At 57.8% G+C, this 23085-nt stretch overlaps 2 protein-coding genes across 2 annotated transcripts; one reads left to right on the top strand and one right to left on the bottom strand.

The window, feature by feature from the left end:
- Window positions 1-11762: 11762 nt before the first annotated feature.
- On the bottom strand, window positions 11763-16684 carry LOC136129997 (gametogenetin-binding protein 1-like). The gene is given in 7 exon segments (XM_065886387.1): window positions 11763-11813; window positions 13491-13630; window positions 14647-14791; window positions 14973-15067; window positions 15469-15587; window positions 16235-16266; window positions 16268-16684. Coding segments are annotated over 7 exon segments (999 nt in total).
- A 3064-nt stretch (window positions 16685-19748) lies between these two features.
- On the top strand, window positions 19749-22790 carry BAK1 (BCL2 antagonist/killer 1). The gene is made up of 5 exons (XM_065885760.1): window positions 19749-19818; window positions 20672-20807; window positions 21129-21272; window positions 22379-22559; window positions 22686-22790. Exons 1-5 carry the CDS (start codon window positions 19749-19751, stop codon window positions 22788-22790), a joined length of 636 nt encoding a protein of 211 aa, XP_065741832.1.
- The last annotated feature ends 295 nt before the right edge of the window (window positions 22791-23085 follow it).

The raw sequence follows: 23085 nt of genomic DNA, 5'->3' as shown, positions 1-23085 counted from the left end.
CAGGACCTTGGCAGGACCCCTGGAGAAGAGGGAGGCCTCTGGCAATTCTCTTTCCACACTCAGGAAGGGGACCCTGCCCCGTGAGGGGAAGCTCCACAGGCCTCTACATCCCACCTGCCAACAAGGGAGGCAGGTTTGGAGGAGGGGGAACACCAGCATGGTGATCCTGTTGAGAAAGGGCACCAGAACGAAATCCTCCCTGGGGCCAGGGCCAGGCAGGAGCAGCCTTTGTCTGTCAGGAGACGAACAGGATGATGTCAAGTCCACGTGGGCTGGGCCCTGGCCTCCAGTTGCGCCCCACGCCCACCTTGGCAGGACTGAGGCCTGCGAGCCTGGGCTGCCCGGCCACAGCTCGGAATGGCTGAGGGTTTCACCCAGCAGACAGGACCTGCTCCTACACCAGGTTTGCCAGCTTTTGTTTCTGGATCTTTCAGAAGGAAGAGATTTGTGCAGAGAGGGGTGTGCCATGCCCTTTGGAGGGGGCAGGGAGGGGTCATGGTCAAGGCACTCCACTCTAGGGGTAGAGGGAGAGAAAGGCCTGCTGTTTGCCTGGGAGCTGAACAGACACTGGGGCCCTTGTCCTGGGGCAGTGGGGGAGGCTGCTGGCCAGATGGAGAGCAGTGGGGGAGTGGGGGGAGGGATTCCAGGGCCCAGCTATCAGCCTCCTCCTCCCACACCCCCATCCAGCTCCCTGGCCTGCCGGGCAAGAAGACAGGAGACTTACTGAGACCTGGTGAAGCCCAGCCCCCATTACCACCCAGACACAGAACCTCCGAAGGCAGCCCTGGTGCTGAGCAAGGTACTGCCTTCCTGAGGGCCAGATGCTGCAGAAACCCACTGAGCCTGGGCCCTTGAAGCTGGGCAGGCTTCTCTCTGGAAGGGGCTCTCCTGGTTGACTGTGAACAAACCCGGCCTCGGATCTTCAGGGCAGCGTTCTGGTGAGGAGGGCTGCATCCAGCCACCTGACAAACATTGACGGAATCTGTGCTGTGTGCGGGGCTCTTTACAGGGCAGGAGGCCAAGGGCTCCCCTGGCCCCAGCAGACCCTTGACCAACCCAGCTGAACCAACCTCAGCAACTCCCTCCTCTGGCTGGTACTGATGTTGTTCTAGGCCCTCTTTCTAAGCGTAGCCACTCCCAAGAGTGGCCCCCGGCTCATCAGCCGGCCCTCAGTACTTTCCCAGGGTTGGCTGGGGGAGCAGAGAGGAAGACCTCCCCCCCCAAGACTAGGCGCCTGGAACAGGAACCACAAAGGGAAACAGTAGCAACCACTCACTGCCGACACCTGGTTCACACCCCTAGGTGGCGCTCTGGCTGCATTAGTGCACCTAGCCGGCCCTCAGCCCTGTCCCCATTTTATTACTGAGGACGAAACAGAGGCTCACAGAGCTGAGGGTCTAGACAATCAAACAGCTGATGGATGAGGAAGGGAAATTCTGTTACCTAACAGGTCGGGTGACGGTTGTACGGCTACTAAGGTGTCTACATTTTGCAGATAAAGAAAGCTCAGGGAGGTGAAGGGACTTGCACAATGTCACACAGCCAATAAGTGACATGAGGTGGGACTCAAACTCAGGCCTGCCTGACCCCAGAGCCTGTGTCTTCTTAATCTTCACCCTGCAGAAGGGTCACAGACAGGGAACCTGGGAGGGGAATTTGTTCACTCAGGAGTTATGCCTGACAGAGGACTGTTCCTTTGCCCTCGCAGACCCCGCCCCGAATTCCTCCTTGGTGGTGGCCGGGGGGACCCTCGCAGCTGGCACAGGGACCCCACCAAGGCCTGTGCCTCCAGCCTCCACCTCCGGCTGCCACCTAGTTCTTTCCTGACTCCACCTTCCAGTGGGGCCTGGCCCAGCTCCCTCCATCCTGCGCCAGGTGGGCCTCCTTGCCTCTGGGCACCACAGTCTGTGGTCCACGCACAGGCTGCACCTGCCCTGATTCCAGCAGATTCCAGCGCCAACTACCAGGATTCATTAGCTCCCCCTTTGTCCCGACAGACAAAATGCACAGCAGGAGGGAAAGTGGTTCGACAGCAGGGAGGATCTCCAGGTTGTTGGGGATGGGAGACTCAGGGATTGGGTGCCAGAGGAGGCGGGGTTCTTTAGAAGAGGAATATGCTAGGCTGCCTGAGTGAGAATCCAAATTCAGGGGTTCCAGACAAATTAACTTCCTATGGCTCCTCCAGCTTCCTCCCCTCGAGGCCCAAGTGCTGGGAGTGGGAGCTGGAAGGTTGCCTCCAGAACCTGTTCAGACCTGCAACCAGGACCACACCCACAGTGCACACTGGTCCCATTCAGAGGCAGTGGGAATTAGCACTTACTGAAAACTTACTATGGCCCCTTTATGTCTCTATCAGCTCATGTAATCTTCAAAGAGCCCGAAGAGGGCTACGGTCATTATGGTCATTATGTCCACTTGACAGAAAAGGAAACCGAGGCCCAAGGCCTTTTCCAGGACTCTCCATCTTCCCAATGTCTGTTTGTCCTTCAAGGTTCAGCTTAAATGACCCCCTTTGTGCCAAGGACCTCTGCCCTTTGCGGGGCTGTACACGCACAATGACCAAGGCTAATCGGAGCCCGGGCTCTCCAGGCCGACCTGCCACTTCCTAGTTCTTGACCGTGAACAAACGACTTCCCTAAACCTGTTTCCTTATATGTCAAATGGGGATAACGAAGCACCAGCCACAGAGGATGGTGGTGAGCATTCAACGAGATAACACACATTGTGCCCTATAACCAGTCCCTGGCACAGAGGGGGCGCTTAACAGAGGCAGGTTTTCACTGCTAATTTTATTATGTACACTTTCTTATGGGCACCTCACCATCCTAACTCTGTTGATTTCACCTCTCAGGCCCGATTGTAAGTTCACTGAGGACTCATCTCAACATCTCTGTCTTGGTTTGGGTTCCCCAGGATGCAGACCCTGAGATTCGGGGACACATACCTGAATGGAGGTGACCAAAGTGAACTCCAGTTAGAGGAGTGGAGAAGCGAGGCAGGGAAGGGACAGATGTCAGTCACGGAGGTATTGTCTACCAGTTCCCAATGTGGCGCCCAGTCCCTCTGGGGCGCCCAGTCCCTCTGGGGAGCTCGGGGAGCTAGGTCCGTCTCTGATGTATCCTTCTCACCCCGTCAACCTCAAACCCCACCCATGTCCCAGGCCCCAGCTTTCTGCAGCTCTGAGCCCTGGTGACGGGCTATCGTGTGCTCATCCAGCTCCGGCCTTGTTCAGCTAACAGATTGGGGCAGGAGTCCAGGCCTTGGAGACAGGGGTTCCAGGGGCTGAGAGCAGAGCCTGGTTGAGGGCCAGCATGGGCACAAAGATAGGCACCAGGGACACCCTGGTCCTGGCTAAACAGGAGGGACCGACCAGGGTGGAGGTGCCGCCCAGAGGCTCATCTGTCAAACGCTTGGCTGGTCACTGCTGTCAGCGTAAGTCAAGCGCTTCCTCGGGAGAGGGTGGGAGCCTGCCTCAGCTCCCACTTTGCATTCTCAGAGCCCAGGCCGCCATCTCTGAGGCCTTTGAGTCCAGACCAGGAGGGGTTCAGCGTGAGAGACAAGGTGGGAAGAGAACTAAGAGAAGAATTGGGAAAGGTTTGGGGACAATGTTCTGATTACTATTGCTACCTAACAAATTTTCCAAAACCTAATCGTGTGAAACAATAGCCATTTCATTTTGCTCACAGTTTCGTGGGTCAGGAATTCGGAAGGCCCTGGCTAGGTGGTTGCTGGCGGGGGGTCTGTCGTGTGATTGCTGTGGGGGTCAGACGCTGGCTGGGGCTGGAGTCATCTGAGGATGCAACTGAGCTGTATGCGCACGATGGCTGCTCCCTGCGCAGCCGGCAGGTGGTGCTGTCATGGCGGGGGTGGGGGTGAAGCTCAGCTGGGGCTGTGGATGAGACTGACTCCATGTGGCCTCCGACTTCTTACACGGGGGCTGGTTTATCCCAGAGCAAGTGTCCTGCGTGGCCTTTTCTAATGTAGCCTCTGCAGTCATATAGCATCACTCCCATGGTACTTTACGACGGAGGCAATCATAGCCCTCCAAGATCCAAGGGGAGAATGACACAGATCCCCTCTCCCTGGGAAGAGAGCCAAAGGATGTTGGGCCCATGTTTTAAAACTAGCACAGGTGGACTTCCCTGGTGGCACAGTGGTTAAAAATCCTCCTGCCAATGCAGGGGACACCGGTTCGAGCCCTGGTCCAGGAAGATCCCACATGCCGGGGAGCAACTAAGCCCGTGCGCCACAACTACTGAGCCTGCGCTCTAGAGCCTGCGAGCCGCAACTACTGAGCTCGTGTGCCACAACTACTGAAGCCTGTGTGCCCTAGAGCCCATGCTCTGAAACAAGAGAAGCCACCGCAATGAGAAGCCCACGCAATGAAGAGTGGCCCCCGCGAGCCGCAACTATAGAAAGCCCATGCGCAGCAATGAAGACCCAACGCAGCCAAAGATAAATAAATAAATATATTAAAATTAATTAATTAATTAATTTAAAAGGTTGCTAAGGAAAAAAAAAAACTAGCACAGGTGACATCTCAGAACGGGTCTCTCTCCCTGTACTACCTGGGATCTCAAAGGTTACAGGCCCTGGGGGACACCAAGAGACCTCAAGCCAGCACCCATCTTATAGATTCGAAGACTTGGATCCCAAGAATGTAGAGCCTGGCCCTCAGCACCTGCCTCGGCCCCATCCTGCCCGCCTGTGACAGTGAAGGCCAGGGAGCCCTCAGGCCCTGAGGCCCAGGGTGGGTCAGCAACCTAGAGAGGTGTGGGCGGGTCAGGGGTACATGTGCCCGAGGGGTATTTGAGTGTGTGCGTGTGTGTGCAAGGACTCACGCATGCGGCTGGATGTGGGAGGGTTACGCTACCCCCTAGAAGATACTGTGCTCTGTCACCAAACTCCCCTCCCCGAGGACCCAGTTTGTGCAGGGATGGGAAAGTTGAGGCAGGACCACGGGGAGGAAAGGGCTTCAGGAGGGAGGGGCTGAGCAAGAAGGAGGCCCTGGGAGGGGCTGGGAGGGGCTGGGACTCTGGTTCTGGGTTCTCAGGTTCAGGGCTCTCAAGAAGCTGGTGATAGTCAGTCATCAGAAACCACTGACAGCTTCCTTTTGGCACCATCAACCATGGAAACACCTGCAGAGATGCGGGGAGGGGGACTTGAGGGGATCAGGGAAGTAGGATAAACCCGTCATCTCCAGCTCCTCCCCAAGCCAAGAAGTAAAATGTCCCTTCAGCACCCCACCTGTCCCCACTGTCCCCAGTGCAAGGTGCCCAAGGCAGGCCAGCGCCCCATGTCTGGCAGCCTGTCACCCAGTCTCTGCCATTCCTCATCCATCCCCACCAGGAACCCTTGTTCACAGCTGTGCTCCCAACAAGCTTGCAAGAGAGATTTGTCGAATGAATGAGAATCAGGAATGGGTGCGAGCTTGGGGTTGGTGGTGGGCAGGGGTCTGCCCGGCCCGCTGCCCTTGCTCCTCTGCTGGGCCTCTGGGCAGGGCGGCTGCTGCAGTGGCCCCATGCCCACTCCAGAGGCCCACCCAGGCCCTCAGGCACTTCCTAAGCAGCAGGATATGGCCTGCCCTGAGTGCCCCTAGAAGGAGGCAGCTTATCAGAGGGGAAAGGACACTTCGTTCAGGCCTGGTCATCTGCCCGGACTGGGGGTGGTGTGTTCAGGGCATGGCAGGTAGAGCCCGGCACTGCCTGAAGGACGATCCCAGAGAGTAGATGGGGGTGGAAGGCCTGGGGAGGACAGATGAACAAGGTTCCATGCCCCAGACTGTGCCAAGACCTTGGTCCTTCCAGAGGTCCCCTTGGGCCCTCCCTTCCCCTCCACAATTCTACATTCTCTCCATTCCCTTCCTACCTCTCTGAGTCCTGGTGGGGCTTTTCATTCACTCTGTTCATTCATTTAAGTAATGTTTAAGGTCCTAGGCCCTGGGGACACAGCAGCAAACAAAACAGGCAACAGTGCCTGGCCTCGTGAGGCTCACATTCCAGTTGAGAGACCATAAGCACATAAACAAACTAAATACATGACGTGTTAGACGATGAAAGTGCTCTTAAGAAAAATAAAGCAGGGGAGGGGCACAGGGAGAGAGCCAGTTGGAAGAGAGAGATTTTTTTGTTTTGTTTTTACATTGGGTGGTTAAGAAATATCCCCCGAGAAGGTGACAGCTGACAGCTAAGGAAAGATCTCAAGGACGTGAGGAAGGGAGTCATGTAAATTCCTAGAGGCAGAGAAAAAACAGAGAGGGAAGGGCAACTGCCAAGGCTCTGAGGCAGGATTAGGCTGCCTGTGTGCAAGGAACAGCAAAGGGGCCAGTGTGGCCAGAGCACACAGAGAAAGCAGCAGGGCAGCAGGAGATGGGGTGGGAGACGAAAAGGACCGGGTGGTGAGGGGACTCGTCAGCCTTTGGAAGGACTTGGCTCTTACCTGGGCGATGAGGATTCAGTGCAGAGCTTTAAACAGAGGATTTTTGTTTATTTATTTATTTATTTATTTATTTTTGCAGTACGCGGGCCTCTCACTGTTGTGGCCTCTCCCGTTGCGGAGCACAGGCTCCGGACGCGCAGGCTCAGCGGCCATGGCTCACGGGCCCAGCCGCTCCGCGGCATGTGGGATCTTCCCGGACCGGGGCATGAACCCGTGTCCCCTGCATCGGCAGGCAGCCTCTCAACCACTGCGCCACCAGGGAAGCCCTGTTTTATTTTTATTTTTTAAATGTTTAGTTGTTTTTTTTAAAACTGGGGTTTTTTTTTAAGGATTTATGTTTTAAAATAACAGTAGCTCATGTTACCTAGTGCTTAATACGTATCAGTCACTTTTCTAAACACTGGCCATGTATTAACCCATTTAATCCTCCTAATAACCTTTACTAAAGATGAGGAAACATAGGGAGGTCTCTACCCATGAGATGCTAGTAGGACCCCACCCCAAGTTGTGACAAACCAAAAGTGTCTCCAGACATTGCCAAATGTCTCCTGGCAGACATAATTGCCCCGGTTGAGAAGCACTGCCCAAGTGTCCTCCTTTTCACCCCAACTGCCACTGTCCCAGCTCAGGCTCACTTCTCTCTCTCACTACAACAATTGTGACAGACTCCTAATTGGCCCCCTGCTCCCTCCACTCCCCCCTCCACTGTACATCTTATCATGCTACTCCCCCCAGCTCTATAGCCTTCTATGGCTCCCACTGCGCTGAGGATGCCAAGCCATTGAGGTTGCCAGACATGGCCCTATGTAATCTAGCCCCTACCACTCCAGCTCTGTCCCCGAGCCCCCTCCTCCCACCTCCCCTCCCTTGCTCGTTCAGTCTGGCACCTTGTGCTAAGCCTGCTCTGTGCTAGCCAGCACATTGGACACTGCAGACATGGGGACAAACCCCCCCAGGGCCTGCCTTCATAATGTGTCTGTCCAGGCTAGAGAGCAGGAAAACACATAGATCCCATTAGTCCCATAGCCAGGGAGCTGTGAGGACTCCAGGAGAAGAGGAGGTGCCAGAGCTGAGCTGTACAGGATAGGCAGGGGTACGGGGGTAGCAGGGAAGACCTGGGGGGACAGCAGCTTTGAAGGCTTGGGAAGCTGTGGCTGTGATTTGGGGTCCCAGCAAAGGCACTAGAGTGCAAGTTTACAGAGGGAATGGATGGCAGGGAGAGAAGGTCTTTTTTTTTTTTTTTTTAATTTATTTTTGCGCCAGGTCTTAGTTGTGACACGCGGGATCTTCGTTGTGGCATACAGGATCTAGTTCCCTGACCTTGGATCGAACTCGTGTTGCACTGGCAGGCGGATTATTTATAAATTTATTTATTTATTTTTGGCTGCGTTGGGTCTTTGTTGCTGCGGACTTTCTCTAGTTGCGGAGAGCAGGATCTACTCTTCGTTGCGGTGTGCAGGCTTCTCATTGCAGTGGCTTCTCTCTTCGCGGAGCATGGGCTCTAGGCGCGCGGGCTTCAGTAGTTGTGGTTCGTGGGCTCTAGAGCGCAGGCTCAGTAGCTGTGGCGCATGGGCTTAGTTGCTCTGTGGCATGTGGGATGTTCCCCGACCAGGGCTCAAACCCATGTCCCCTGCATTGGCAGGCAGATTCTTAACTACTGTGCCACCAGGCAAGTCCCTCCTCCTTCCTTCCTGATCTCACCCCGTTACTCCTCCTCCCACTCTATCCTCCAGCTACACAGGTCTCCTTCCTGTTTCTCAAACACCCCAGGCCTTCTCCTGCCTCAGGGCATTTGCACTTCAGCTCTAATGTTCTTCCCCGACATTCCCATGGTTCCTGCACTTCCTGTTGGTCCATGCTTCCACTTGACCTCCTCAGAATGGCCCTTCCCATCCCATCACTCTGAAACAGTATCCTATTAGCCAGCTTCTTCGTAGTACCTGTCACTTCCTGATACATTATATGTTCGCTGTATATCCTACTAGCAATCGTAAGTGCTCAAAAAAGTGAAGGTTTTGTGTGTCTTGTTCACTGCTCTATTTCCCCAGTGTCTAGAACAGAATGTAGTAGGTGCTTAATTATTCGATCCCCGCCAAACAGCACTTCATTCAGCCCACAAGAGAAGCCTGTGATTCGCCCATTTCAAGGATGTGGAAACTGAGATTCAGAGAGGTCAGGGACCTGCCAGCAGTCACGTGAGCTTGTCAAGCTGGAGCCTCGGCTGCCACCCAGCTGAGTCTTTCCCCTCTGCTCCTCTGCGCTCCAGCTCCCTTCCCACTTGGAAAACAAGACAGTGGTTCTGCCCTTCCCTCACCCCAGGGATAGGCAAGGCTGACAACCAGTGCCTCTGAACAGGGCCCAAGGTGGCATCTTCCTCAAAGGCTATGCCCAGGACCCCACAGGGAGGGAGACCCCAGTGTCTCCCCAGGCAGGCAGGCCCGCCTTTGACCCTGCCCACACTTCCCTGGGACCACCCACCCTGCTCTCCCCCCACCACCACCTACTGCCTTCCTTTCAGCCAGAATGGATCTGGGGGCTGATTTTCTCACCTCTCTCTCTCCAGAGATACAGTAAGAAAGAGAGAAAAGAAACAGACCCATACGTAGCTACCAACAGAGAGAGAAGGAGGAAGATGCGGGGGGTGGGGGCATGGGGAACATGGAGAGAAACCTGGAGAGGGGCAGAGGCTTGGCAAGTTCTGACGTAACAGCTTGACTTAAACCTGCAGGACTGACCAGGGCCACTGCCCCCCCAACTGGCCCTTTTGAGCAAATGAGAGAGAGGCACCTCTCGGGGTTTCAGAGCCTTGTCACCCTTGAGCCTAGTGCCCTGGTGCAGGGCCCAGCCTGCACAAGCGGTGCATGCCCCGCCCCCCCTCCCCCACTCCGGCTGTCTGCACACGCTAGAGAGGAGAAAACTTTAAATGCCACCCAGTCCTCAGGTCACACCCACAGATGCATCGGCAGTGTTCCCTCGAAGCCTTTCAGAAACGTCTGGCCTCTGTCCACGTGTGCGCTGAGCCTGCACCCGGCCCTCTGCACCTGCCCACCGCGCCTCCCTGGCCCCCCCGCAGGTCCCTGGGCCACGTCATCCCTGCCTTCACCACTCATGAGTGTCAGGCCAGGCCCATCCACAGGAACCGGCCCAGGACACTTCGGGGCCGGGGAGAGGCCCTCACACCTGTGCCCGCACACAGACCCCACTCCTGTTCCCGCAACGGCAGCTGCGCCTCCCAGCCTCACAGACCTTCCTCCCTGTGGTTCACAGGAACCCTGGGGGAGGCGGGGTGGACGATGAGGTGCCATGACCCTCACTTGACAGAAAGGGAGAGAGAGGAGCAGACAGGTGCCCGCCCCGCTACTCCCCAGCAGCCCACTCTCGTGGGGCCCGAGGATGAGATGCTCCTGTCCCTGGGAGCTGAGGTGGCATGGCCTATGAGTGCCCACTTGGCTCACATGAGCAGCCAAGGAGCCTGAGTGCCAGCTGGGCCCAGTCTACCCCAACCCACTGTGGTGCCTGCCTGTGTCCAGGGGCTGCTGGCCAGCCCCACCCAGAAGACAACGGGGGGAGAGGGCAGAGCTGTGTCCTGGAGTGCTCTGGGCCCAGGGATCCTCCTCCAGCCTGGGCATGGCTGGCACCAGGTTTGGGGGCCTATCAGGAAGGGAGAAGGCAGAGAGGACCCCCTCCGTGGGGTCCATGAGGAGTGCTATGTCCACAAGGGAACACCAGGGGTCCACGTGCACCCAGGGAGCCTACAGGCTGCCCTCCAGGGCCCCCACCCTTCCCAGCAGCCAACACTCTGAGAGGAAGTAATTAGGGCCCAGGTGAGTCATATGATCACAAGGCTGCCTCCCAGCTGACTCAGGGGGACAGTCCAGATGGGCCCTTCCATGGGCCTCAGCTCAGGGCCTGAGTCAAGGATTCCAGGAGGTGGGGGGCCTGACCAGGAAGCCCAAGAGAAAATAAAGCCCCAGCCCACTTGTGAATCACTAGCCAGTCTCATCTCCAAGCTCTCCCCTGAGCCCAGGCTGGGGGATGGGAGGGGGTGGGGCTCCCCACTTCACTGGGCTGGGCGGGGCTGGGGCAGGAGGCCAGGTTGCTGCAGTTTCCCTACCCCCACCTCAAGCACGCCCATCCATCCAACAAACAGCTATTGTTATCAATCATGATAATTATTCAGAGTGGCCACCATGTTCTGACATTGAACTTCAGCTCTGCACAGGCCTCGGGCTGGACACAGTGGGGCCCCATGGAGAAGGCCAGACACACATCTGTAAATAGCAGTTGTGTTGATAAGAGTTGGGCAGTGTGAGCTCTCTCTCACACGTGTGCTGGGGGCTCAGCCAGGACCAGCACGGGAGGGAATGAACCGGCGTCCTACCCGGAGCCAGCTGGACCTCCTGGCAAACAGCACCTCCTGGTGTCCAAACTGGGCCTGGCCCTCCCTCCCATTGGATGCCCACGAAGCCAGGTGTGAGGGTGTGCCCTGCCACGGCCAATACTCAAGCCCATCCTTGCTTCTGGGATTAGATAGGGTTGGGCCTTCTAGATGTCTGGACCTCCCTCTGCCCAGGATCCCCAAAGGTGCTTGGCACTGAGCATGGCCTAGTGGGCCCTGACCAGGGGCAGCAGGATGGAGCCCTGCCCCCCACCCCTGTGGCACCTCTCCATCAACCCCAGGGCCCCCTCACCTGCCCCCTAGCCCAGCCCCTGAGGCAGGTCCCCATGGTCCCAAGGCTGCTTTCCTGGCTTTGTCCCCGTGATGGCTGGGCAGGAACTTCCTGCTGGAGAATTCCCGGATCCTTCGAGGAGGCTGCAAGCCAGGCCTGGGAACTTAGGAGGGAGGGAAACCAGGGCTGCTCTGACTATGACGGGCGGGTCTGTGGCAGCAGGGGCTCCCCCAGCGCTCACTCTGGGCCCCAGGTCCTTCCCCACCCCTGGGTCAGGTGCATTAAACCTCCCATCCTCCAGCTCAGATGGAACCCAGGGCTCTGCAGCTGGGGTGGCCTGGCAGCCTGTAGGCATGGACTAGAACTAGACTGGGAACCCTGAGCTTGTTCCTGGGTGGAGGATGAGGGGCCAGGTCGGCAGACAGACAGTCAAGAAGGCCAAAGTCAAATTGAGTTTTATTAATAACATCACAGGCCTGAGTCTGAAGAGTGGGGACAGTGTGTCGGGCAGGCCCACCCTGCAGACACATGGACACCATTTATTAAAGACCCCTTGGCCCCAGGGGCTCCTTGAGGTGCCCTAAGAGGAGGCGGATACATCTCTACACAGGCTGCAGGGACCCGGGGCAGGGCAGACTCAGGCCAGCACCAGCTTCACTCTGGAGGCCAGTTTTCCATCTCATTCATCTCCTCAAGGAGCAGGTGCTGGGGGGCGGAAGTGGGTGAAGGAAGATGCCTTTGCATCTTTGGGCTCTCCTCTTCCTGCTCTGTACCCCCAGAACCATCCCACCTGCCCTCAGAGACAAGCACCCCAAGGTCACCTTTCCAGACCCTCCCCCAGGTGCCCACAGCAGGCCAGGCCCACTAGCCCTGAGCCACCTCCCTCCCATAGAATGGAGGTAACCTTCTTCCTCCAGCTTGGGAGATTCCTGGGAAGCCCCTGGAGCCAGGCACCCCAGCCAAGCCCTCCCCTCCTTCACCTCTATCCTAGACACCACACCAAGGGGGCTCTGCATCCTTCCCTCCAGCCTAGGGTGGTGCTTCTGGTGCCTCAGCGCCCCTCCCCCAGGTCCCCAGCATTCCCCAAAGGCTGGGGGGAAGCTTCCTTCCCCCCTCAGCTTGGTGTCTCTGAGGGCAGATAAGGAGAGAGTAGGGGGAGGTAATGAGGACAGAATCCTTGTAACACCCACAGCAGGAAGATATTCCTGAGGCAGCCCTGTCCCCAAGTGAGGACTCAGCTGGTCCTCTACTCCAGAAACTCCCTAGGGGCCCCCAGTGATGCTCAGGCTACCCTAGGACTGTGACCCCTGGGGCTGGGGCAGGCCGGCTCAGGGGGTGGTCCTGGAGTGGAGGGGAGAGGGGAGGAGAGCTCCCTTTAGCAGGAAAAGACAAAAGCAGGGGCCCTGCCAGAGTGACCACCTGTGTGGTTTAGGGTGAGGTTCTCCAGAGCACAGAGGGGCACCCTGACACATAGCCTGCAGGCTCAAGACAACGGGAAGGCTGCCCCTCAGTACCCGGTAGGCAAGTATTTCTGGTATTAACGACCCCCAAGGGGTGAGTCATAATCCCTGACACTTGAGTGCCCTTTGAAGTTGAGGGCTACACACTCCGTCAGCTCATTTGATCCTCCAATGGTCCCCTTTTCAGGTAAAGAAACCAAGGCCCACATTCAAAGTCACAGAGCAAGTCATGCCAGGTCAGAGACTTTGACTAAAGACTTTGCTCCTTCCTTTTGTAAACTACACACACCGTCAGGAGCAGATGTCCACTGAATGAAAGGATGAGCTGATGAATGAGTGGAAATTAACCCAAAAAGGACATTGACACATTTTTCATCAACATATCCATCAATGTGCACTCAGAGAAGCTGGGACAGGCCTAACCTTTGAGGCCAATGTCAAGTAGGGTGGGCTGTAGGTGGTCCTTGGTGTGACCAGGTAGGTAACTCCCCCGCACCTATGTGTGTTTGTGGGAGTTGGTGTGGGTGTGAATGGGAGAGAAAACAGAAAAAGAGCAACATTATGCGAATGACAGATGTGCAGGAAAGCCTTAAAGCCACCTAGACAAGTCCCCTCAATGTAGAGATGAGGAAACTGAGGCCCAGAGAGGGGAAGGGACTTGCCCAAGGCCATACAGCAAGTGAATGGCAGTGAAGCCTTAAAAATGGACTCAGGTCAAGTGAGAGAGAGACCGATGGAGGCGTGCGTGTGCAGGGGGTCAGGATCCTGCTCTCAGAGATACCACCACCAAGAAGGAGTTAAGCATTTCCTGCCCAGCATGGGGGCTGGAGCCTGGGCCAGCAGCTGCAGAGAGGGGAGGCCTCCAGCCCCACTCTTCCTAGGGCTCTCAGGCAGAGGGTGGGGGCGGGATGGGCGGGCATACCTGGACATCCACAATGCCTGCCTCCTCCAGGGTGATCTCTGGCTGGGTCAGCAGCTTCCGGCCCTCGTGGCCACCCATCTTCCAGAGGCGGGACTCCCGTTGCACTACCAGAAGCTTCTTTAACTCCGACTCCACGAAACCTGAGAGTCAGAGAGATGGGCCTGGGACAGGCAGGAGAAGGGTGGACAACCTGCTGGGGATCGAAGGGAGAGGAGGTGGCTCTGGCTCTCCAAACCTCACCCAGCCCTGTGCATCCCCTGGTCACCCCCAGCTAGGTCCCTTCTCCATCCAGTCCCTGGAGCCAGCCAGACAACACCTCCCCACTGCCCTGCCCTCCCCAGGACACTCGCTTTCCATGGGCTCCCTCCCGCCAGCTTGAGTGTGGGTCTCTTTACTTACCTCCTGGGGACAGCATGCAAGGGGCAGACATCTGCCGTACCCCACCCTGCCCCCTCCAGCCACCAATTCCAGAGCACAGATCTGGAACAACCCAAACCTCCTGGGATCAAGTCCCAGCTCTGCCACTTACTAGCTGTGTGATCTTGGACAAGTTACTTAACCTTTCTGTGCCTCAGTTTCCTCACAGTGAAGTGGAGACTATAACAGGACCTACCTCAGAGTTATAATGCAGTACTTCACGAAAAGTGCTTAGAGGAGGGTTTGGCCCATAGTAATGGCTATGAAAATGTCAACAGTGATTTTATTGGAGTATGTTATTACCACTAAGCCATCTGCTCACCATGTCAGGGTGGCAAGGGGGCTGCAGTGGGAGAGGGGGCCTTCTGGGGTACTGTCACAGCAGTGCACACACGATGGGAAAACCAGGGATGGAGGTGGCCACTGAAGGAGTTAGAATTCCAGGCTGGGAAAGGGTGGTGCTCAAGGAGCCACAGTCCCAGTCACAACCCGCCCCCCACCCCTCCACCCTCTGCTGCCCCCCCCCCCCCGCCGGGCCCTGAGGGAGGAGGACCCTTGCTAGACCCAGCTCAGCCTCGGGACCAGCCACACACAGCTCCCCCAGCCTGGGCAGTCATCTTAGGTCCTCTGGTTCCACCTGGTGGTCAGAACTGGTATCGCACCCATGAGCCACTGACCAAAGTGGGGCTCCTTCTGTCGGGGAGCTGGCTGGGTGGGGAGGTGGGGGCACCACATTTACCTACTGTATCTGTCGACCTAAAAGTCTTATGCAGCGGCGACTGGAGGGTGACAATGCCTGGACCACAGAGCTTGAGTGAGCTGTCCTCCTCTGTTTCCTGTTCCCTGCCTTTCTCCTCACAGGGCAGGCCTTCCTTGAGAGGGATCTGAGGGTGTGCCCATGACTGAGCAGGTGAGGAGGGTGGGGCCGAGCCTGCAGCGCCCACGCCCACGAGACCCAGAACAGAAAGCAGGAGGGAACAACGGCTCTCAAGAGGTGCAGGCAGTTGGCTGCCCCCCTGGGCCCCACCCAGGCCTCACCCTGCACTTTCAGCTAGCCCCACTGACCTTGGCCGTGGCCGATTTCTGGAGCTGTTTGTACAAGCTGAGGAGGCGGTTCCAGGGAGTGGCCCCCACCTGGGAGGAGGCCAGCCTGAGGTCTCCTGTGGAGCGGTGGTGGTCACTGATAGCTCACAGCAACAAGAGGCAGCCCAGGCCCAGGAGGACAGGGCCATCAGGAGGCTGAGCTGAGGGCCAGGTTTCCTTGTTTTCTTTAGCAAACACCTGCTACATGCTGGGCACAGTTCTAGGCACTTCACAGAGAAAATCTCACTCAATCCTTGCTACTGCCCTCTGGGATAGGTACTATTATATTCCCATTTTGCAGATGAGGAAAGTGAGACACAGAAAGGTTGAGTGACTCGCCACCATCACACAGCTTGGCCTAGTGGAGGTGGGATTCAAACCCAGGCAGCCCGCCTCTAGCGGCCCCTCAAACTGCCCTGTGTCCTTCCCGGCCCTACACCCCTGGCATGTCCCCCACACCTGCGGCCACCACACTCACCATCAAGCAGACTCTCCTTCTCCTCCTCCCTGGTGAAGGTCTCGGGGCTGATATCCAGTGGCCCCATGGCCCTCTGCAAGCATCCTTGCTCCACTGCCAAGGCTTGGGCAAAGTGGCCCCTGATCCCAAAGCATAGTCAGGTGGGGGTGGCAGGTGGGGCCCAGAGATGTGGTGAAGGCCCCCTAAACCCCCCAAGGCTCTCCTAGAGGCCCTGCTCAGCTTCCTCTAACCTCCTGCTCCCAACTACTCCCTGCTCGGCCCTCTGGGGTCTTCATCACAGAGGGGATGATCCCTCCCCAAAAGTAGGGTGAGGAGGGGCATGGGGAACAGAGAGAGAAGTGGGCCCCCTTCCTCACCAGGGGTGGGTGCCAGGTCCAAATGAGAGTGGGAACCAGGAGGGAGAGTGGGGAGGGAAGGTGGGGGGAGTGGGGCCCAGGAAGGAGCTGGGAAGTAACGGGAGCCCCGGCTCAACCCAGAGCATCCCCCTTTCCTTTTGGTGCCTCCATCCACAACCACTCACTTGCGGGAGGACCCCCATCTCTGCCTCACCCCCCTCCCCACATCTCCAGGCTCCTCTCCACCCCTGACACATCTGTCCAACCATGCCCACCCAGTCCTCTGTCCACCCAAGGAGTCTGCTCCTGGCCCCTCCCCAATTTGGGTCCTCCCATCTCAGGCCCACATCCTTCCCCCTTCTTACATCCAGGCCTCCCCCCAGTTCCTCCATCCCAGGCTCCTTCCCACCATCCACAGCCCAGCCCCTCACCTGTCTGAGGTCCCTGTATCCCCTGCTGCCTCCATCTGTTCTCTGTTCCTGTTCCCTCTCCTCCAACTCAGACAGGTTGCCCAGCACCTCCTGGCTTCCTGTGGGCAGGACTGGCTTCACCTCTACACCCTGAGCCAGGACCTCCACGGGGGTGGGGGTCTGGGGCCCTGTGTCCCCCAGCCCCAGCCCCGAGGGATCGGGCTGTGGCAGGGCCACAGAGAGGGTGTAGGGCAGCGTGGCAGGAGGCCTGGACTCCCGCCCTGCTCCTCCCTGGTGATCAGTCATCAAAGGGGTGGCGTTCTGCTCTCGAAAGGGACAAGACTGGCCCCCCAGCAGGGCCTTGTCTGAGCTCTTTGGGCTGCCCTTGCTCCCCACCAGGCTATGGAAAAAGCGGAACATGGAGGAGTGGCCCAAAATTCGGGATCGAGGGCTTGAAGCTGGGGCCTCCATCCTGACAAGGACCCTGACTCAGAGGGAGGGGCCACAGCAGCCACCTCAGGACCAACTACTTAAGAAAAGGAGGAGTTTTCAAATTAAAACCTCCAGTTGGAAACTTCCAGGAGTTCTAGAAGGCAAAGGTGGGGGAGGGGTGGGGGGAGAAGGTAGGAGGGCTTAGTTGGGGGCAGAGAGTGCAAGGGGTTGATGAGGCAGGCGAAGGAGGCCTGGGGAGCCAGCCTGAAGGGGGAGGGGGTTGGCGAGGCTCCAGGAAACACCAGGGTGGGGGGCAGGCAGAGGTGGCTGGAGAGCCCCAACTCTGAGAATGGGGTGTAGGCACACAGCTCTCTCCAGGCCTGTCCTTCCCTGGCTGCGGTAGCTTCTGTCCTTGAGAACCATTCAATCCCTGAAGCCAGAGAGTCTCTGTCCTCCCTCTTCTCTCTCCTCTCAGTACCCAGCTGGCACATGCCCACCTGGTAGCACAGACCCACTGTGTTTTCATGTTTACCTGCCTATCACATTCAGGATTTTTCTCTCTGCAGACCACCGAGGTGCTTGCGCGTTGAATCTCAATTTAGTATTATTATTCCTCACGGCACCTACAGACCTGATTATAAACCCAGCTCAGTGACCTTGGGCAAGGTTCCTTAAACCAGCTGAGCCTCAGTTTGTTCAGCTCTAAGATGGGTGTGGTCCACTGCACTTACTTCCAAGGGTTGTTCCAAAGAGGTTTTAAAGTGCCTGGTACACAGTGGCGCTTAAGAAACCTCGCCATCCTGGCTTTTTTATTGACATTGATGGAAGCAGGGGAAAGATCAAGGATGAGGACTGGGAATCAACGGTGGGAAAAGCAGTGGGGGAGGGGGAGCCACTCTGCCTGGGTGGGAGCCGCTCTCTCCGCCTGGGAGCCCTGTAGGCTGGGGCATCTGCATCCGGCGGCCACAGAGCAACTTCCTCTAGAGGGAGCTGATTGGAGCCGGGAACCGCCGGCACCTCTATGATCGCTGCAGCCTCGCGGGTCCCTAGGGCCGTGCTGGGACCAGCAGAGGCTGCATCCAGACACCAGGAATTCACTGACGCCCCTTCCTGGGAGCCAGACCTGGGTACCTGACCCTGGGAGCAGCCACTGGCTCCTCAGGATCTCCAGCCTCTGCCCTGCTGAGCCGTCCCGGGCCTGGGCCAGGGTCCGGGCAGGTAAGCCGGGAAGGTCCTGCCCATGCTCCCCACTCTCGGCAGCCCCAGGCCCAGGGTGAGGCAGGGAGCCCGCAGGGAGCCCGGTGGGGAGGGGGAGGCCTCGAGGCTTGTCTGGGCAGCTCCACCAACTCCTGCTCAGGGCCTGATCCGGCCGGGGCTCCCTCTGGCTGCTCCTCAGACAGCTTTCCCTCTTGGCCTGGCCCTGGTGCCAGAGAATCGGGTGCTAAAGAACCAGGTTCTTTAGCAGTCTGGGGGATGGGAGTGGAGGTCAGAGCCAAGGTCAAGGGCAGGGGGAGAACTTTCACAGCACTTCCTGCTGTCCTCAGACTAGGTCTGCAGCAGGGCTAGGTCTGCATCTCCCCCCCGCCCCGGGAAACATCCTGGGCCCAGCAAACCCTGCAGGTGGGGCACAGTGGACTCTCCCTACCAGGAAGTCAGGCCACTTGGATGGGGGCAGAGGTAGACCCAGGTTGGCATAGGCCTCTGGCCCTGGGGCCGGTTCTGAGGCTCCACTTTCTCCCCAGCACTGAGCCCCAGGGGTAGCGGTAGAGGCAGTCGAGATGCAATCAGCATCCTCCAGCCCTGCTGTCCTGGGGGCACTGGGTTTCGGAGACCAAGGGAGAGAGGAAGGTACCTTGCTCAGGAAGAAGCTTCTGGGATGGGGGTGTGCCAGGCAAAGGTCTGTCTTAAGGAGTCTGAGCACCCAGGGGTGGAGGAGGGGAGAGTTGGTCTTCTCCCTGTCCCTGCCCTGAGACAGTGAGGGGGTGGAGAACACAGGTGGTCCGGACTTTCCCCACCCTTCTCCTCAGGCACTTTCGAAAATGGCCCCAGGCCTGAGAGGGAAGGTGGGGGGAGGGTACACAGGCCCTCCCAGGGAGAAGAGGAGGGTGGCTTCCCGCCTGGGTGATGGAGGCAGCTTTGGGGTGGGGGGAAGTGAAGGGGGTGCAAATTGAAAGTGAAATAGCTTATGTCCAGGAAATACTCCCTCTGTGGAGGTTTACAGAGCATACTGGGGTTGTGGCCAGGACTGGGCAAAGGAGGAAAATAGGGGCTGGAGACAGGAGAGTAAGGGGTACATGTGATTTCCTCAACCACCTGCTAGGCAGAAATGTGAAGATCACAGGCGGGACGCAAACAAAGGAAGTTTCCCCGGAAAGGACACCCTCTAAGGTCCACAAACTGAAAAATAAATCTGAAATGAGTGCTGAGTGGAGGACTGACTCGTGGAAATTCAAATAACCAACCTGACTCCTTGACTAGCTCTGTGGCCTTGGGCACTAACTTCTTTGTGCCTCCCTTTTCCCACCTGTAAAATGGGTATGACATTGCTTACCCTGCCAGGTTAATGTGTTCTTTCCATGTCCCACACTCCCTGGGGAGTACTTGAACATACATGGTAGAAGTATACCATAGGCACTCAGGAAATGCTTGCGGCTAACAGGCCTGAGTTGGAAAACAGGTGTGTTCTGACTAGCCAAGGGGAAGTGGAACCTTCGGGGACGGGCTTCGTGGGTCATTGGCTGGAAGGTGGCAAGTCTGCAGTAAGCGTGTGCTGGGTAGGGTGCAGGAGGCCCCAGAGCAGCAGAAGGAACCCCAGCTTCTGAAACTCGCCTCCCAGTGCGACTAGAGATCCACTCGGGCACTGCTTTGGCCACCCCTCCCTGGGCCCTGGCTGACCCCTGGGTGGGAATCTTGGCTGCCAGGCCTTTCTCACTCCCAGTCTCCTTGAAGAACTGCCAGTGAAATAGTAAGTTCTTAGGACGGTGCGGTCTTTCAGGAGTGGGGGTCCCCTCCCTCCGTGTGCTGTTGGAACCTCTGGTCCCCATCTCTGCTTTCCTACCCACCCCCACAGGCTAACACTGCCCTTCCTGCCAAGACCTGAGAAATGGCATCCGGACAAGGCCCAGGTCCTCCCAGGCAGGGGTGCGAAGAACCTGACCCCTCCTCCACTTCGGGTAACTATCTTTCTGCCCCCTCACCCCTCCCATAACCACCAGGGCCATCTGTGAGGATGGAGAGAGCAGATGTGGACAAGCCGGGCAAGATTTAAAGGCAGGCTCTCCCGCCTCAGTTTCCTCACCTTGGGCAAAGGAGAAAAGCATCTCCCTACCCAATGCAGGCAGGGGGGCAGCAGTGGGGGGTGCAGAGGCTGGGGGAGGCGGGGCAGTGAGCATGAGGTGGGCACCCTGCCATCTGCGAGGAGGAGGAAAGAAGAGTGGGGCCTGGCTGCCCTATCCCTGCCCTGGGAGAAATAAGGAAGTAAATCCACCTATCACCGAGTCAGGTCTGCTTAACAGGGAGAGGGATTGTTAATGACTTTGGGGAGGAAGTAAAATGGCTGTCCCTCTTTCCTCTTCCAAGGGGAACGTCAGGGACGCCTGCAGCTCGCGGCCCAGCACAGGCTGTTCCCTGGACTTTGGGTTCAGTCCCAGGTCTGTCACTATTTCCCGATGTGGCTTTTCTGGGCTACAATTTCAAATTCTGTCTCCCACGTTCCCTAAGCCATAAGGGCTCGGTGCCTTGGACAAACTAAAATAAAGTCGGGGACCCAAATGCCTGGGATTCTATCCTGGCTGCACCGCTCTCTCCAGCTGTACACGCTTGTGCAAGTTATGTAAACACTGCACCTCAGTTTCCCCATCCGTAAACTGGGGCTCACCTATTCCACAAGGCAGCTGTGACAAGAATCCTCTTTTCAGTGTCCGCCCTAGGTGGTAACTAAGGGCTAGAGGAGGGACACCTCTGTCCACAGGCAGAGTGAACCATCCCCAGAGCACTTCCTCCCTGACTCCTGGCTTTGATCCTCAGAGGAGCAGGTAGCCCGGGACACGGAGGAGGTTTTCCGCAGCTACGTCTTTTACCGCCATCAGCAGGAGCAGGAGGCTGAGGGGGCGGCTGCGCCCACTGACCCAGAAATGGTCACCTTGTCCCTAGAACCTAGCAGGTGAGCAGCAGCCCCCTGGGCCCACGGGGACATGTTCAGGGAGATGGAGGCTCACATGGGGTCACCATGCAGGTCCTGGGAGCTGGACAGGCCTGGGGGTTTTTCCCACTGCTGCTCCTTTTTCATGTGGGTTCCCACCCCCATCCGGGACCTGGCACCCTTTTCAGCACATGCCTGCCCCTTGTCCCTGGGCCCAGCCCTCGTGTCTGAGAACGCGGTCGGGACGGCCAAGGAGGGGGGCCCAAGGCTGGGGCATCTCGGCGAGGAGCCCTTCGCCATGAGCCCAGGCCCCAGCTCATCTGCTGCCTACCGTTCCTTGAGCACCATGGGGCAGGTGGGTCGCCAGCTGGCCATCATCGGGGATGACATCAACCGGCGCTACGACTCCGAGTTCCAGGCCATGTTGCAGCACCTACAGCCAACAGCAGAGAACGCCTATGAGTATTTCACCAAGATCGCCTCAAGGTAGCTCTGGCCACTGCCTCTCCGCTGTGCCGTCACCACCGTGCCAGGCCCTGCCCATGGGATGGGGGACACACTTCTCTGTCGGTGCCAGAAGACGTGTTTGCCGTCCCCGTGTCTGCTGTTAACTCACGCGGGGCCTTGGGCCCCTGTCTTTCTCTTTCTGAGCCCAGACTCTTCATCTCTGCATAAGCGCACAGCCCCTGTTCACTCTGGCCCCGAGGACTTGACCTGTTAGATCAGGGCTATAGAGGGGCTCGCGGTAGGGGTGTCCCCAGAGCTCCCCAGCCCAGCTGGGACATGGCTGTCCGGACACGGCTGGGACACATTTCACACCAAAGATGGTTGCTGGCTCTGGCTTCAGCCCACCAGGTCCTGGAAATGGCTTCCAGATGCTATAATCTGGTGTCAGACAGGCAGTGGTTAAAGAAACCAGCAGCCTGGGCAAATCTCAGCTTTGCCATTTACCGGCTTTGCGAAACTTCCTAGCCTTCAGTTTCCTGGTCCGTAAAATAGGGGAAATATGCTTAGAACAGTGTCTGCACTTAAAGGTGTTAGCTGTTGTCACCATCTGGGTTAAAGAGGTCAGTCTCAGGGTAGGTTCGAGGCTGAGGGTGAAGGCAGGAGTAGCCGATAGATGCAGAATTAGTGCTCAGAGCTGAAACATCCTGCCTGTGTCCTGAGAGGCCACCGCCCACTCAGCTGTGATTCCAGGACTGGACTGTCCTAACCTCCTCTTCTGTCCTTTTCTCTCTGCTGTCCCTCGGGCTGCCAGGCCAGCAGCAATGCCCACAGGTAATCTCCCTGCTGCCTTCGTCTGCTCGCTCTGCCCTCCACGCTCTCTGTGCCCCTTTGCTCCCCCAGCCCTGGGGCCACAGCCCCAGCAGCAGCATCCCATTCATCTGCCCTCTGAGCTTTCTCCTTTCACAGAGACACGGGCTCTAACCAAATTGAGGCCAGGCTGGGGCAGCCTCTACCACCTCCATTCACAGCTAAGCCATTTTGCTTTCCGGCTGGGAGAGGGGTAGGGGTCTCCAAGGGGGTGGGAGAGGCAAACAGATGAAGGGCCCTCTAGAGGTCTCCACTGACTGTATCTCCTCGGCCCACAGCCTGTTTGAGAGCGGCATCAACTGGGGCCGAGTGGTGGCTCTGCTGGGCTTTGGCTACCGCCTGGCCCTCCACGTCTACCAGCGCGGCCTGACTGGCTTCCTGGGCCAGGTGACCCGCTTCGTGGCCGACTTCATGTTGCATCACTGCATTGCCCGGTGGATCGCACAGAGGGGTGGCTGGGTGAGTGCCCAAGCATTGACCACCTCCTCCCTGCTGCTAGGGCCACCCCTCTCCCAGCCCCACCCCAGTCCCCAGGAGCCGAATATGCCGCCAGCCCCCCTGTGACCACTCTGTCTCTCCTGGCAGGTGGCAGCCCTGGACTTGGGAAACGGTCCCATCCGGAATGTGCTGATAGTTCTGGCTGTGGCTTTGTTGGGCCAGTTTGTGGTACGAAGATTTTTCAAGTCATGACTCCTGGAGGGGTCCTCTGGGGTCTTGAGACCCCTGCGTGGACTTTGGCCCAGTCTTCTCCCTTCACCTCCTCCCCTGCAGGGGTCCCCTCCTTAAGAGCACAGAAGCTTTAGCAAGCGGGCACTCCAGGTTTGGAGGGTCCCTGCCCAGGGGTCCATCAGACTGCACGGGTGCCCCAACACTGCATGGTGCTAAAGGGCCCCCTCTCAGAGAGGGGCTAGGCCCCCTCCCTTAGCTCTCTGGGACCCCCTCAGCCCTGTCTACTGGGTTTTGGGGAGATGATAAGTTGGGGAAG

The sequence above is a fragment of the Phocoena phocoena genome, chromosome 10 (genome assembly GCF_963924675.1).
Source record: "Phocoena phocoena chromosome 10, mPhoPho1.1, whole genome shotgun sequence".
NCBI lineage: Eukaryota > Metazoa > Chordata > Mammalia > Artiodactyla > Phocoenidae > Phocoena > Phocoena phocoena.
This window is presented reverse-complemented; position numbering and strand designations above follow the sequence as displayed.